The 14996-nt window shown below is 50.3% G+C and overlaps 1 protein-coding gene across 1 annotated transcript in view; it reads right to left on the bottom strand.

Moving 5' to 3' along the window:
• Nucleotides 1-13631, bottom strand: part of WNT9B (Wnt family member 9B) — a 28025-nt gene extending 14394 nt beyond the window's left edge. Inside the window, 1 exon segment of the mRNA XM_006159125.2 lies at nt 13552-13631. Within this exon segment, the coding sequence (XP_006159187.1) occupies nt 13552-13631 (80 nt within the window).
• Between the last annotated feature and the right edge of the window lie 1365 nt (nt 13632-14996).

Genomic DNA, 14996 nt, shown 5'->3' with positions numbered 1-14996 from the left:
AAAACCTGTCTTTAAAAAAAAAAAAAAAAAAAAGAGGAAATTTGGACACATGAATGGCCATGTGGAGAGGTTTTCCTCAGCATCTCCTGGCTTCTAACACTGAGTGTCCCCAGGTTACCCTGTCACCTTCTCTTGACTGTCATGTCTCGTTCAGGATCATAGTATGTGGAGGGCAGAGAACTGACACTTCATGAGCGTATGCTCTGTGTCAGGTTAGGGGAAGCATAGGACTATAGGGCAAGTCCTTTGCCCTTAAGTGACCCTCAGTCCTAGTGAAAGAGACCTTGAACTTCTGAGGCTCCCACTAGAGGCGTTTATTGAAATCTGTATTAACTTACTCTTACAGAGCAGAAGACAATTGGGTGCATCTTGCTCTCAAAACAGCTGATCCTGGGACCAGCAGTTAGCGTAACGGCTATATCCCTAGATTCCCATGTAGTTGACCGCGGTTCAAGTCCCAGACCCGGTGGCTTAAACTCACACCGGGCACGTGTGCGTGCATGCCCAGATCCCAAGAGGAGAATGGAGGAGAAGGGATTGCAGCATGGCCATCCCCCCTGGGGGGTTATTTCTCGCTTTCTGTTTCTCTGTCTTCCTGGCAAACATATGCGCCCTATAGCAAAAACCTCTCCAAAAACAAATAAACAAAAAACAGCTGATCCTTTGAAGTAGGTATTATTGCTTCCCCACTCTCTCTCTCACACACACACACACACACACACACACACACACACACGCTCACACACACTCACACACACTCACATTCACTCTCTCTCTCACACACACACACGCTCTCACACACACACCCCACTTGCCATGTTTTTACCCCCCAGCAAGAGGGAGTTCTGTGAGGACAGCACCCGGCCCAGCAAGAGAGGGCATGGCACAGGGCCGTCCCTCCTGGGGGGAGAAGGGCCCTCGACACCCTCTGCAGGCTTCTCTCTCCTCCTGCTGTCACAGAGTCCCCCTTTTCCACTTTTCAGACGCCTTTCTCCTCTATAGGATTCAATGCCGCCATCCTGACACCTCCTCCGGGAAGAAGGCCTTCCTGTGCAGCCTGGTCAGCTCAGCAGTCGCTGTTTCCTACTCTCACTGCAGCTCCCTCCCTCCCTCCCTTCTTTATTGATGAGTGGCCATCAGTAATAGTATGGGGCCGGACGATGGTGCCGTGGTAGAATGTGATGCCCTGCAAGGCAATCCCACGGGGGAAGGTTCCAGGTTCACACCTGTAGACCTCCCTGAGAACACCAGACACGTGTGTGCCCATGATCCGGGCCGGCTGAAGGCCAGGGGGCATCATGGCATCAGGACCCTGTTGAGGGTGCCATGGCTCTCTCTCTCTCTCTCTGTCTCTCTTGCTCATGAAAAAAGGAAATAAACTGTAAATAAATAAATCAAGGGAAAACATGAGGAAGGACCTCACTGAGTAGCAGCTCCATGCCAGGTCCATCTATAGACCCTGAGACCACTCACTGCGTTCCCACCTGCCTCCCACCCTCTCCTGAATCCAGCCTGCTTTCCTCCTGAGCCCTTAGCTTCAGGGCCCCATGCACCCATGCACACACCTCCCTCCTAGAGCCCACCCCGAGGCATCACCCCCACCCCATCCCTGGCCAACTGCAGGCTTTGTCTCTCCAGAAACAGTCGCACACCTTCCGCAGCCCCCACACCTTCTCCCCACTTCCTGTTCCACAGCCGCAGACTGGCTGCCCGCTGAGGATGGCATTGTGGAGTTGTGCCTGTGTGCCAAGCAGGCAGTGAGCCGCCCACATTGCCAGCACGTTCTGCACCTCAACCAGCATGGGTATTCTGAGCATGCTGGTTCAACATCTCCGAAAGCCATGCTCCCCTGCTTCCTCCTGTCTCTCTCCCTCTCTGCTCAGGCTCGGGCAGAAGTTGAGAGCGCAAAACCTTGTCATGGGCGACGCACGGGTCAGGTAGTACAGTGGCCACAAGAGAGTCCCCAAAGTCACTCCTGTGCAGAGGGACCCCTTGCTTCGACAAGTCTGGGATTATAAACCGCTCCCCCTGTTCCTTGGCCGGGCCCAAATGTACACCATGTGCATCATCATGCTTGAGGGCTGTAGACCCTTCCAGATCCCTGGTCTGGGGTTTTGCCTGGTGGCTCCTGGAAGGTGTCTAGGAGGCTGCTGGGGGGGAAGCAAGAGGGCCAGTGAGGGGGCCAAGTATGCAGGTCTCTGCTTTGGCCTGTCTGGTGCCCTGGGAGTTCATGTAAGGTTTCTTGTCCAAGGTGAACCATTGAGGTGGTGGCAGGGCTGGGACTGTCCTGGTCTCCTGATTGCTCCCACCACGCCTGGCAGCTTCAGCTTCAGTCTCTACATAACAGTTTGGGGAAGCATCGTCAGCCACAGCAATGCGAGTGTGAGGTGAGGGAACACAGGCAGGTTCTCAGAGGAGGAAGCCTGGTCAGGACTCCTCTCAGCCCTGGGCAGCCCAAGCAATGTGACCTCAAGAAAGGAGACACGGGAACCAGCAGTTGGTGTAATGGCTGTGTCACTGGACTCCCACATCGTCGATCGCGGTTCATGTCCAGGACCCGGTGGTTTAAACTCACGCCAGGCACGTGTGCATGCGTGCCCAAGATCCCGAGAGGAAAATGGAGGAGAAGGGATTGCGGCGTGACCATCCCCCTGGGGGGTGATTTCTCACTTTCTGTCTCTATGTCTCTCTCTGTCTGTCTGGCGAGTGCACGTGCCCTAATAGTGAAAATCTCTCCAAAAAAAAAAAAAAAGAAAGAAAGGAGATGCACACCCTCTGTTCGAAAGGCTACTTATCCTTGGTCCAAAACTCAATCCCTCTCTGTTTTAATTAAATAAATAAATAAATAAATAAATAAATACCTTTTTAAAAAAATTCATGACAGGAGACCAGCAGTTACCGAAATGGCTATGTCGCTGACCTCCCATGTAGTCGACTGCAGTTCAAGTCCTGGACCCGGTGGCTTAAACTCACGCCGGGTGCATGTGCGTGTGTGCCTAAGATCCCAAGAGGAGAATGGAGGAGAAGGGATTGCGGCGTGACCATTCCCCCAGGGGGTGATTTCTCACTTTCTGTCTCTCTGTCTCTCTCTGTCTTTCTGGTGAGCACACGTGCCCTATAACAAAAACCTCTCAAAAAAAAAAAAAACATTCATGATAGGATACGTACATATACACATGAGAGACAGACAAGGGAGAGAGAAGCACCCTCCACAGGGTCTGGTCCAGTCCAGCAGCCTATCGGATCCCTGGCACTCATGCACATGCCTGGTGTGTTTCAGGCTGGCCAGGCTGGGGATTCGAACTGTGGTCACCGCATAGGATCTGGCTTCTCCTGAGTAGTATATTACTGCTGTGCTGTGGAGCCAGCCCTGAAACTCAGTCTCTTTTTAACTAAAAGTCAGAAATAAGGCTTATAGGGAACCAGCAGTTAGCGTAATGGCTATGTTGCTGGACTCCCACGTAGTCGACCGCGGTTTGCGTCCTGGACCCTGGGGCTTAAATCTCAAGCCAGGCGCGTGTGCATGCGTGCCCAAGATCCCGAGAGGAGAATGGAGGAGAAGGGATTGCGGCGTGACCATTCCCCCAGGGGGTGATTTCTCACTTTCTGTCTCTCTGTCTCTCTCTGTCTTTCTGGTGAGCACACGTGCCCTATAACAAAAACCTCTCAAAAAAAAAAAAAAAGAAAAGAGAAAGAAAAAGAAATAAGGCTTATAGAAGTAGGTTCCCTATTCATACTAGAGTGTGAGAGTATGATACAATACTGGTATCTAAGAATACACTTTGCTAGATCGAGGGAAAGATCAAAGGGAAGGGCATGGAATGAGAGAGAGAGAGAGAGAGAGAGAGAGGTCTGTTGAGGGATGGGGAGGAGCAGAGAAAATGAAGGTTAGAAGCCATCAAGACAAGCTTCCCCAGCTTCTTGAGCTCACAGGCCCAGCCCTGACTCAGGGAAGGAGCAGCCTCAGGGCACAGGGTAGCCACTGCAAGGAAAGGCAGGCAGTTGCTGAGGCTGCAACCCCACTATCCCCAGCTCTGCTCAGACCATGGGACCCTGCGTCCTGCACAACCTGGGCCAAGTTCTCTAAGCATGGCAAGTTGACCGACTAACAAGCTTGGCAGCCTTTTCCATGCTCCCCGGTCACTTTCCTCCCCAGGCACATGCAGGCTCAGGCTGGGCTGCGTGCCCTTGGAGGCCCAGGCCCCTGGAGAATGCCTTGTGCATGATCACCTGCTGATGAGGACAGTCTCGGAGATGTCCCATGCTGCACATTCCAGCTGTCCTCCGGCAAGTGCCAGGGAAGGTCTGCAGCCCCTGACACCTTCTCCCTTCAGCTCCAGGGATAGCAGGAACCTCCCAACTTGATCATGGAGCCACCCCCCGAATTCACCCGGGGAGGGTTCCAGCGCTCCATGATACCCTCAGTGGATGGATGAAGTTGAGAGAGGCTCCCTGGGGAGTAGAACAGGGCCCTCCCGAGCAGGGCCAGAACGACTTCCCAGCTAGGGCTGTCCTGGACCCAGAGCCGGTCAGGGCTATGGCTGAGGGCCCTCCCCTGAGAGCAAGCAGTCTTCCTTCTCCTCCTGCCATGTCTGACTCAGTCCAACCTTCATGACTTTTTTCATGCTGAAACCCCAGTCCAAAAATCTTCATGGCTCCCCTGTAAAAGTGCATAGACACTGTCACATTCGTCTTTCACACTTGTCCCAAAAATGCAGGGAAAGTGACCCTGAGACCCAGTCAGACTCTAGCATGTTATGATGCCTTGTTTGCCTCTTTCTGGAAGTCCTCCTTACTTGCCAGCCCAACTCACTCTATCCTTTCTTTGTCATCCTCCACTTTCATGGATATCGTACCATCTGTCCTCATGCTGGCACTTTTTCCTTCCTCCTTAGGGCAATACTATGGCTAGTGTTCCCAAGTACCCTGTAGGCTCTTTGGTGAAGGCCATAGGTTCTCATCCCTGGAGGCCCCCTTCTCCCCAGCCCAGATCTCTCAATCTAAGCAGAGTCTCCTCAGACACCTGCTGGCTGCATAAACCTGTCCAGTGTTTAACCCCAGGCAAGGAGGGAAGCTGGAGGCGCTCCCCTGGCCTCCCTGCTGCCCCACCCTGCTGGTTTCCCTGCAGCCCCACCACCATGCTGGCCCTGCTACCACCTAACACTCCTTTCCCAGGCTTGGGCTGGGTGGGATCTGAGAGGGCGCGGCTCTTGGGGAGCCTTCCTATGGCCACGCGCACCCTGGCTCTCAGGCTGTGATCACTGATTTCTTGAGTGCCAGATCTTGGGGTCCTGAGTCCTCTGGCTGCTTGGCCCCTGAATCTTAGGGTCCAAGAAAGCAAGGTATTTCCTGCGGACAATCTGTGCTGCGGTAGCTGCAGCCTCCTTTTGATACCAGTAGAGACTTTGGCCTAAGTCTTTCCTTAAAACTCAATTTGTACAACCTCTCACGGTGACATGACTGAGAATTTACCACATTCACAAACTTTTATTTGCACTTCCACACTTCAGAGAGCTTGGAAAACTACAACTGAGACTATTCTGGTCTTTATCACAACCTGAGGGTGTTTTCCTGCAATAAATAACTAAGTATCTGATTGCAGATGCTGCCCTTGGCCTTGCTAAAGGTGTTACATTAGATACGGGATGTGCATTATATGATCTCCTTTTCTCTCTCTCTCTCTCTTTCTTTTTTTGTTTGTTTGTTTTTTGTTATAGGGTGCCAGAGAGAGAGAGAGAGAGAGTCAGAAATCACCATGCTCCAATCCCTTCTCCAGTTTCCTCTCAGGATTTTGGGCACATAGGCCCACATGCCCAATGTGATTTTCAAGTTGTTGGGTCCAAGACTCGAACTGCACAGCCGACCATTGGCTCCACATCATATTGTCTTTCTAAAATCCAAGATATGTTGAATTCTGAAATGCATCTGGTCTCAAAGGGAGGCCATTTCAGATTTGTAACATCAGGAAAAGCAGACCCACTGATCTACCCTAAAGCCAGCCTCTCTGGGGGAGTCCCAGGACTGAGCATGGTGGATTGAAGAGAGGGGTCTAGACCTGAGGCGGCCACACTTACCCTATCTCCACCTCCCAGCTCATCTCTGCCACCGCCAGGACTCCATGGAATGCCAGTGTGGCTGACTCCTGAGCCTTACGGGGCACGCCTCTGCTCTCTGCTTTGCTCCTTCCCTCCCTGACGGGGGTCATGGCCCACCACTGGCCAGACCCTGTGAAGGAGAATGTGCCCGAGAGCCAAGCGGACACAGAAGAAGAAAAAGCAAAAGTGATGGGGCACAGAGGGAAGATCCAATGGCGGGAGGGGGCACCACCCAGACATTCTCACAGGCCAGGGAGCAACACCAAGGACTGTGGAAGATATTCAGCCAACAACAGGCCCCAGATCTTGCCTAAGCGGAGCCATGGGTGAACTAGAGACACAATTTCATGAAACACTTCATTAAAAAACAGGAGTTTAAGATGCACGGTGGAGGCCCGGGGGACCTGCTGAGTGAAGGGCAAGAGTGACAACAGGGTGGAGGGTTCTGAGGGTCAGGAGCCCAGGAGAGATAGGCCCCAAACTGGGGTTCAACAGGCAGCATGAGGCTGTGATCAAGAGGCTGGCTCTGACAGACTAGAATTCAAATCTCAGCACTGCTAGCCACTAGCTGTGTGACTCTGGGCAAGGCACTAGGCCTCTCTGAGCTTTTTTCCCACTCATTCATAATGAGGCTAACTATACCAGCACCTACCTCCTGGGTAGTGGTTAAGTGAGATGATGTACAGAATGTGCTGAGCACTGGAAAGGCCTAATTAATTTGGAATTGTGTAATGGCCAGGATAAAGACAGAGAGAAGAAGAAACAGATGTTACCGAAGGCACTTCTAAACTTGGGAAGCTGTAAGACAGACCACTAGAATCTTCAGCTTCTAGGTGGACAGCATTTTAATAATTTTATATACATTTATTTAACCCTCACAGCAATCATAAGAGATATAGAGCAGCCCATTTTACAGATGAGAATATCGAGGTAAGAATGGCTAAGTGACTTGCCCAGGATCAGTTAGTAAGTTGTGGATGAAGGACTTGAACTCTGATCTGTGAGACCCTAAGTTCAGTGCTCTTTATACCATCGTAGGGAGTCGAGCCACCTCCTACCATGCTCAGGCTAATGCTAGACTGGAGGTTGCCCAACTCAATCCCGCGTAATCCCGAAGGCACCAGGTCTGCCTTCCCGAGGCAATTCCAGCCTGGGAGTCTTACTTCCCTTCCCTTCCGTTTCCCCTCCTCTGCTACAGAAATTCCACCGCCATCCACTGAGGAGGTTGGTTTGACCCCAAGCCCAACTCTGGAGCCCAACTCCTCAGGGGTTACAGCTCAGCCAGGGACAAGCTGGCCTAAATTCCTTCCCAAAATGCAATGATTTTTATCAGTGATGTTTGGCTTTCAATCCACCAGCCCAAAGCAGTAAAATGTCTTTTATCCTTTCTTCTCTCGAACTCTGTTTTTTTGTCAGGACCCAGTTCAATTTCTAAATATTTTTTAAAATACAAAAACAATGCCATCCAAATTCATAAAATATTTGGTAATATACAAATATATATATAATTTGCAAAATTTATACACTAAAAACTATAAAACACCGCTGAAATTTTAAAAGCCTTAAATAGAGAAGTATGGTCTATTTACAAATCAATAGATTTAGTCAATAGATTCTATTGCTAGAACGTCAATCTTCCATAAATTGATTTGTAGATTCAGTGTATTCCCAATTGAACCCCCAGCAGACTTTCACATATTTGACATATTGTCAATCAATATTTGACATATTATCAACTTGATACTAAAGTTGATGGGGAAGTACAATAGACCTGAATGGCCAAAACTATTTTGAAAAAGAAGTACGAAGTCAGAGAACTTATAGTAATTGGTTTCAAGAGTTACTCTAAAGCTACAGTAATTAAGATTGTGTGATACTGGCATAAGGGCAGGTATAAATATTAATGGAACAGAATAGACAGTCCAGCAGTATATTTGTCCCACACATATAGGGACAATTTATTTGCAATAAGGTTAACAATGGAGAAAGGATCACCTTTTTAATAAATGGTGATGGAATAAGTAAATATCCAAATGGAGGGGATCAATAGATGGCATAATGCTTATGTCACTGGACTTCCACATGGCCAACCACAGTTCAAGTCCCAGACCCGGTAGCTTGAAAATCATGTGGGGTATGTGTGAGTACGTGCCCAAGACCCCAGGAGGAGCATGAAAGAGAAGAGATTGTGGTGTGGCCATCCTCTTGTGGGGTGGTGGTGGTGGTGGTGGTTTTCCCTTTCCCTTTCACTGTGTCTGTCTCTCTCTCTCCCCGGAGAGCTCACACACCCTAAGGCAAAAACCTCTTAAAAAAATTCAAATGGAAAATAATAAAATTTAACCCCTTCCCTCACACCATACACATGAACTGATTCAAAATTAATCACAGACCTAAATGTAAAAGCTCAAACTATGAAGCTTCTAGAAGAGAATATAGTGAGATATTTGCAGTCTGGGGGTAGGCAGAGATTTCTTGGACAGAACACCAAAAATGCACAAATTATACAAGAAAAAGTTGATAAATTGGACTTTATCAAAATCTAAAACTTCTGCTCTTTATAAGATACCAGTAAGAAATCAAAAGACAAGACACAGACAAGGATAAATTATTGCCAGTACTTTCTGACAAAGGATTTGCATCCAAAAAATGTAAAGAACTCTTATCATTCCTTAATAAGTATTATTATTCTTATTACAAATAATGAAATGATATTGAGATGACCAATGTACACATGAAAAAAATGTACAGCATGCCATTTGTCAATTGAGAAATACAAATGAAAACCATGATAAAATACCAATACATACTCACTAACATTGACATGATTAAGACTGACAATAACTGACAAGAATATGGAGCAACTAGAACTTTCATACACTTACTGTGTATGATGGTACACTCACTTTGGAAAACTGGTCATTTTTTGTAAGTTAAACATATACCTACCTTATGATTCAACCATCCAGTCTTACATAATTATACAAGAGAAATGAAAACATATATTCTCAAAAAGAGATGCATATTAATTTTATGCCAGTTTTCTTTGGAATAGCTTAAAACTGGAAATAACCTAAATGTCCATCAACTGATGAATAAACAATTTATGGTAGAGCCATACTATGAAATACTACCCAGCCATGGGACCAGTAGTTGACATAATGGCTATGTCACTGGACTCTCATGTAGTCAACCGTGGTTTGAGTCTCGGACCCAGAGGCTTAAACTCACGCCAGGGCCGTGTGTGTATGTGTGCCCAAGATCCTGAGAGGAGAATGGAGGAGAAGGGATTGGGTTGTGGCCATCCCACCCGGAGGGTGATTTCTCGCTTTCTGTCTCTCTGTCTCTCTCTGTCTTTCTGGTGAGCGCATGTGCCCTATAGGCAAAACCTCTCCCAAAAAAAGAAAAAAAAAAAAGAAAAAGAAATACTACCCAGCACCTCCCCCCAAAAGAAACAAACTATCAATATATGCAACTACATGAATAAATCTCAAAAACACTATGTTGAACAAAAGAATCCAGGCACATGATTCCATGCATTTGAATGTCTAGAACAGGCCATTCTAACTATAATGACAGAAAACAGAGAAATGGGATTGCCTGAGGCTGGTGGGGGGGATTGGCTGCAATGGAGCATCAGAAGTCTTTTGGGGTGATAGAAATATTCACATAGTAATTGTGGCCACCACAAGTGTGTTACACAGATATATACAAATGCACTACACAGGTGCATACAAATACAAATGTGCTACACAGGTGTATGCAAATGTGTCATGCAGCTGTATACAAATGTGTTACATTTGTTGAAACCCAAGTTGTGCACTTAGATGCATGCATTTTCTTTTATGTAATAAGGAATTTTTAAAAATGAAAGTATGCTTTGTTCCTTCAATGGAACCACAATAATGATACCTCCACAGCCCAGGAGAGGGTTAGAACCCCAGTGACCACTGACAACAAGCCTGAATGGAGCACTTAGTGTGTACCACCCACCCAATAGGCCTTTTCATTGTCTCATTTAAGTTGCATGCCACCTTTAAGATGGGTGTTATCATCACCTAAAACACAGCAAGGATCTGACATCCATGAAATCACACCGGCGAAGTTGGGACTTAAACCCAGGAGTCATAAACTTCTCTGTACTGTCCCTAGAGAAGAAAGAAACCCATCCAGTACAGAGGCCACACATTTAAAAAGCCCCACCAGAGTCAAGTATGATGGAGAAAGTTGCATCCACAGAAACTATTTCTACTCACAAAGTCATTGAGACGACTTAAAGATGGGATGGAATGATGGGGCCTGTCATGTACCCACTATCCCAAAATGCAGGCTGTGCCTGTTTTACAAAACACCACAGAGTTAGCATTTGTAGAGTAAATTTCTGGGTAATCCTAGATTTTTGGATCCAGGACAGGGCCTGGTAGGGTTAGGGAACCTGAGGATCTCCAGGTGCTCAAGACCCTGGAGACAAGTGACTTGACCAATGACAACACAGAGAGTGTCCCAGGATCAACTCAGCCCCTGACCTCTGGTCCACCTCCTGTCCCTGTCACGATGCTGTCCACCGAGAGCCCAGCTGACAGCCCAGCAGGGCTCAGTGCATCCTGTCTCACCAGTGAGGTCCGAGAAGAAAGTCCCTCCCCAATTCCACTATGACCCAGAGGGCCTGAAAGGGTTAACCAAGCAGAGGAGAGAGGCTACCCCTCAGCCCCTGCAGCCTCTCTGCAGCTGCTATGCCTCTGGGGAATCTCATAGCATTAACTCTGTTCCCTGTAGGGCAAAGAGCCCAGACTGGAGACAGGACCTGGTTTCTATCCCGCCTCCTCCACATTTGCTGCGTGACATTGGGTAACTCACTGAGCCTTTCTGACCTCAGTTTTCTGTACCTATATCCTAGGTTCAGGAATGGCTCTGAGGATCGGAGGACAGAAGGGGCTTAGGAGAAAGTGGTCCGTAAACTTACTAATGACTTAGAACTGTAATTATCACCATCGGAACCAGCTGCAAAGCAGCTGCTGGCTCATATGGTTACGGATGGGGATGACCTCCTCTGAAAATGGGGACAGTAATGCATGACCTGTGTGAAGCAGGGGGGTGGACAAGAGATCTTTTGGGGGTCACTTGATCTCTGAGATCTATGAAATCTGTACTTCTATGATTTTGAAGACTGAGTTCACCAAAATTGGCTTCGCCTGCGCTCTTAATGTTTGAATTGTCTTTTATCAGGACACCGAAGCACTTCCTCTTCTACTCAGAAATGAGACTTCACACGCGAGTGACCCGGGGAAGGGAGAAGCACATGGCCTCACAGTCTCACCGCCATGTGGATGCCTGACAACAGATTTCTTCAAGAGAGCAACTTCTGATGGGAAGCTGGGAGATCTGGACACTGAGTCACAAGTTTCCTCAGCCAGAGCTCAGCCCTAACCCCGACTGTTCTCTAAAACCAAATGCTTAACAAGGTACCAGTTGTAGCTTATTCTCCGAGCATCTGTCCTGCTCCCCAGACTGGCATCGTGATGGTTAGAGTGTCCTTGGCCAGCTCTGCCACGCTGGGCTTGCCATCTAGAAAAGGTGGCCCTAATACTCACATGATCCCCCTCGGCTCTGACCCAGGCCTAACTGCCCATGTCCACTCTCCTTTCCAAATTCGAATCCTTTGCGCTGTTATCAACTCCTTTCGCCCCTTCCAACACAGCAGCCAGGGTGGTCCAGACTCCCTAGAGCCTCTCTCCTCCCCCTCTCCTGACTCTCACCCCTAAGCTCAGCCATAAAATCTAAGCAAGAAGAGAATTGCAAGACTTAGCTGGTCTCCAAGAGGCTATAGCTACCATTTGTCTACCCCCTCCATTCCGGCTCAGAAACTGTCAGGTTGGGGCACCAAGATACAGATTTTATTCATGATAATCATCACTAGCGTTAGTTGAGCATTTACTACATGCTAGACACTGAAGTACTTTACACATACTAACTCAATCTTCTTACATGATAGGCACTGCTATCCTCATTGTATAGAGACGGACTGAGGGACAGTGAGGTTGATTAAGTGACCTGGCCAAGGGCGGTCAGCTAGCAAGTGACAAGACAGAACCCACAGTGTGCATCTTGCACATTATCTCCTGCCTGAGGGGCAGGAGCGATTCCTTCAAGCCTGAACTCCTTGGGAAACAAACCTCACCATGTGCACTGTGCTTGGAGGGGTCGCTAAAGGCGCATCGCAGCAAGTTCAGCCTCTTCTTTGTACAAAAGGAAAAGCTGAAGCCCAGAGACCAATTTGTCGTCCCAGGTCACCAGTAAGCTGAGCCTAGAGCTAGGGTCTGGGCTGCCCCCCCCCCCCCCTGGTATATTTCAGGGTAGGCCACTGCCCACAGCTAAAGACATGTTTTCACCAGGGGTCATGACCTGGAAATTAGGCTCATGTGTGATGTCCCAGACCCTGTACACTCCTCCCCCGGCAGCTTAAGAAGCCTCTAGCAGGTCACTGTGGTACTTTTTTTGCTTTTGCTGAAGTCAGACCCTAAATGTCACCCTGATTTGGGCAAAGATCAAATTAACAGACTCCATACTTGGGAGTGGGTTTTGGGTGGAGGGTGGGTAGGGGTCTTCCTACCCGTGATTCCTTTTGCCACCCCCAACCCACTGCAATTCAGGGTCAGAGAAGGGAGTCGCAACTGTCCTCTGGCTTTCCTTCCACGCATTCCCCTCTGCCCTCTGCCCCAATGCCCCAGGTGTCACCCCAGCGCAGTCCTTTTCCAACCGTGTACACCCACCCTCCCAGTGGACCCCTCTCATTCTTCCCTTCATTCTGAGAATCCACCCTACCCAGGTCTGAGACTTGGTCGGTTTTCCCAGTGCACAGTTCCCTTTCTCTTCTCCAGTGGACTCTGCCACAGTTCCCCTTGGATCAGCGTGATCCCCTGCCCCTGGCCCCGATAACAACCTGTCCCCACCCAGCGACGCAACCCTCTTGGTCTCTGCTCCGCAGGGCGAAGGGGAAGGACTCCGGGGCAAGAACGAAAGCTAGACAGAGCCCAGGACGGGGGCAGACAGGACACCCAAGTGGGGATCCGGAGAGGGCACCTAATAGCGAGACTGACATCGGACAGGCAAGGACACGACGCGCTGGGGCGGACCGGGCCAGGGTCAGAAGCGAGAGCAGAGTCCAGGAGCTTGGGCTAGAGCCCGAGACGGGGAGGGGCGAGGACAGCGGCGGCCGAAGGATCAGAGACGGATGCTAGAAGGTGCGATCAGAGAGGGTCTGAGCTTGGCAAGCCAGAGAGGGAGCTCCAGGCGCAAGCTCCGACCGCAAGGTGGGCTGGGTCCCGCAGGCGCTGGGGTCTGAGCGCAAGTCGCTGGGATGACACCTGGGGGCATTGTGGAGAGACCGCGGAGGGAAAAGTTGGCCCCACCGCAGCAGGAGGAGGAAGGGGCGCGGGCCGGGGACGCGACGAGCACTGACCCGAAGTAGGCGGCGGCGGCGGCTGCGGGCAGCGCCAGCAGGCAGAGCGCGGCCAGGGCCAGCGCGGGCGGGGGGCGCATGGTGCCGGCGCGCGGCGCCCTCTAGCATCTCCTCGCGCTGCTCAGCGCTCGCAGCGCCGCCACCAGCCGCCGCGGGGCTCCCCCGGGGGGTAAGCCCCTGGCCCTATTGGCCCCGTCGTCCTCGCCCCGCCCCATTGCGGGTGGGGCCGCCCACCGGGCCCGCCCCCGCCCCGCCTTCATCTCTCCCTCCCACGCGCTCCAGGTGAGAGCTCACCTGGCGCCGCGCCTGTCCCAGGACGCAGCGATGGAACGTGAAGCCCGCCGGGCCTGGAGAGGCGGGGGTGGGGCACCGAGCGGGGATGGAGGCGATTCTGCCTCTCTGGGGCGGGTTTGAGGGACGCAGAGTCTCTCCTCCCAGGTAGAGGGTGGGGGCATAGGAGAGACACACGCCTGGACTCCGCAGAAAATCCGTCACTGCCGGCCCTCCTGCCCGGCGGGCGCGGGTCTCTTGGCGCAGCCCCGGGGCCCTTGGAGGGCAAGGACGACTCCTCAGGCACAGCCGCTCTCCCGAAGCAGCAAATGCATCTCCAGTGGCTGACGTGACCTCTGCCCCGGCAAAGGGAGTGGGAGGGGGAATCCATTGGTCAGAAGCGAAGGGAAAAGAGCACCGTTTTTAAACGGGAGCCTGGTTGTCGCAGCGAGGTGCACAGCGTGGTCCTCAGTGGGCGTTTGACAACGTGCGGATGTTGACTGGCACTGAAATCCACTCCCTGGGCAATGGGACGGACAGAACCACGGGCAGGAGAGGAGGGCAGACCCTGCTTTCCAAGATGTGTAGATGCCAACCCTGGCAGGATGGGAGCTTCAGCGTTGGCCCTAAAGCTTTGTCTTGCTGATTCTTTTAAAAAGTTTAACCGGTCCCAGCAGGTGGCATGGTGGTTAAGGGCAGTGAACTCCCACATGGCCCACTGTGGTTCAAGTCCTGGACCTGGCAGCTTACTTTCTCACTTTCTCTCTCCTCTCTCTCTCTTACTCTGTCCCTCTCTGGTCAAATTAAAAATAAATAAATTAATAAAATAAAATAAAATAATTAAAAACAAAGTTTAACCGATTCCTGAGAAGGTGCAATGATCAAAGCAATGGGTGGTGCTGGTCTAGGAAGGAGACATATAGCAAAGACCCAAGTGAGATTTAAAATGTTTTCGAGAGTCTCACACATTGGGTTAGATCAAGCAAAACAAGATGTCATGAATGCAGAGACCTGTGTGTAAAGTTTCTGGAAAACCAGCCATGCATATAGAACACCAAGTGGCAGTGACTTTGGCTGTGCAATGGACACTAGCATGATGGGAGGAGGGGAGGCCGGGGAGAGGTGTTGGGAAGGCAGCAGCTAGTGGCAGGCAGCCTTGGCAGGCAGGAAGCCCA

The sequence above is a fragment of the Tupaia chinensis genome, unplaced genomic scaffold (assembly GCF_000334495.1).
Source record: "Tupaia chinensis unplaced genomic scaffold, TupChi_1.0 Scaffold000624_1, whole genome shotgun sequence".
NCBI classification, from domain to species: Eukaryota; Metazoa; Chordata; class Mammalia; order Scandentia; family Tupaiidae; genus Tupaia; species Tupaia belangeri.
This window is presented reverse-complemented; position numbering and strand designations above follow the sequence as displayed.